Source organism: Sinocyclocheilus anshuiensis, unplaced genomic scaffold (assembly GCF_001515605.1).
Source record: "Sinocyclocheilus anshuiensis isolate Anshui unplaced genomic scaffold, SAMN03320099.WGS_v1.1 scaffold147, whole genome shotgun sequence".
NCBI classification, from domain to species: domain Eukaryota; kingdom Metazoa; phylum Chordata; class Actinopteri; order Cypriniformes; family Cyprinidae; genus Sinocyclocheilus; species Sinocyclocheilus anshuiensis.
Genome location: NW_015549585.1, coordinates 412,502 through 414,059, shown reverse-complemented (window position 1 = coordinate 414,059; position 1,558 = coordinate 412,502). Strand labels below are relative to the sequence as shown.

Here is a 1,558-nt window from a genome sequence, read left to right as displayed (position 1 = left end):
AATATTATATAAATATTAAAATTAATAAAAAAAAATTAATACATAAATATAAATAAATAATTCATCTAACAGTACAGTACTACAGTGAGTAGAAAAAAAGTGTTGTAATAGAAAATGTAAATAGAAATAGAAACTAAATATTTTCCAAATGAAAATAAATAAAAATTTGATTAAAAATGTTTAAAAATAAGAATAATTAATTACATTGTTTTTATTAATTTAATGTTTTATTTAATAATGATTTATTTTATTTTAATAGCAATATTTGAACTTGCATTTAAACTTACATTTCTTACAAAACTGATAAATAAATAGCACACATAAGAGTGAAATAATCTTTCTTTCATAGAAAACAGAGAACATTCTAGTAGCCCAGGTGTTTTGAAGACTCAGACCTTTCCGATACGCTTGCCCTCCACCTTCAGCGCCTTCATCTTGGAGAAATAATGGTAGTATGTGACGACATAAGTGATGACAGACTTCTCGTCGGGATGGTCTACGCTGATATCTGCGAAAAAGACAGCGTGTTATTGTGTATTATTTCATGATGAGGTCCGGAGATGTAGAAGCACGGTGGGCTCTTACCTTCTGGGTCCAGGAGTTTGGTGAGCCCCAGGTGCTGCTCCGCCAGGTTGAAGGCGTTCTGCAGGTTGTGGTGAGCGTTGGACTTCTTCAGTTTGTCGAAATCAATCAGGTCTGGCCTGGAATGCATTGAGAATGAAGCATATTAAGTTTGCGAGAAAGAAATGCATTGATGCAGGTGGACTGAAATCAGTACCTGTGTTTGTGAATGAGGGCGTTGAAAGCCATTCCATCACGCCAGCTGGTGGTGAAGTTGTGGATGTTGACGTTGGGATAGCTGTGTAACACAAAGCAGAGCTGTCAGACATCAAGGACTCGAGCACGTGTGTGTCTTTATTCTGGACATCTACCCACCCTGCGGTCTTCATCTGGCACCACAGAAGCAGCGCGTCCTTGGCTGAGCGTTTCTCTTTATTGTCTTCTGTCTCAACGCTGATGTCTTGAATCTGTTACACACACGATAACACAACATAATGGATTTTTTGTGCATTATTTGTGCATTTCTTTGGCCGTAACGTCATGAAAATGTGATGCTATGTGATGTTACGTGATGCTATTAGGGGAGGGGTTTTCAAGCAACAGCAATAACAACAACAGAAAAAGAAAAGATTTAAAAAATTGTTAAGATAAGTTTAAAAATTAAATCAAATTAATAGTCAAATTTGGGTTAAATAAATATATAAATATAAATAATACATCTATCAGTACAGTACTAGAGTGAGTAGGGAAAAGTAATAGAGACTAAATATTTTTCATGTAAAAAAATAATAAATGGATAAAAATTGTTAAAATAAATAAACAATTTTGATTAAAATTAATTATAAAAATGTATTTATTTAAATAAATAAACACATATATAAATATAAATAAAAAATCTAAAAGTATACAGTACAATAGTGAGAAGGAAAATTAAAAAAAAAATGTAAAGTAAGAGAAACTAAATATTTTCTAAATGAAACTAAATACAAAATCTGAC

The 1,558-nt window shown here is 32.2% G+C and overlaps 1 protein-coding gene across 1 annotated transcript in view; it reads right to left on the bottom strand.

Moving 5' to 3' along the window:
- sptbn1 (spectrin, beta, non-erythrocytic 1) overlaps window positions 1–1,558 on the bottom strand; it is a 115,636-nt gene that overhangs the window by 43,908 nt on the left and 70,170 nt on the right. The window contains exons 5-8 of the mRNA XM_016446292.1: window positions 937–1,028; window positions 779–859; window positions 586–701; window positions 396–508 (exon numbers count right to left, since the gene is read on the bottom strand). Coding sequence (XP_016301778.1) covers window positions 396–508; window positions 586–701; window positions 779–859; window positions 937–1,028 — 402 coding nt within the window. The remainder of the gene's footprint in view (window positions 1–395; window positions 509–585; window positions 702–778; window positions 860–936; window positions 1,029–1,558) is intronic.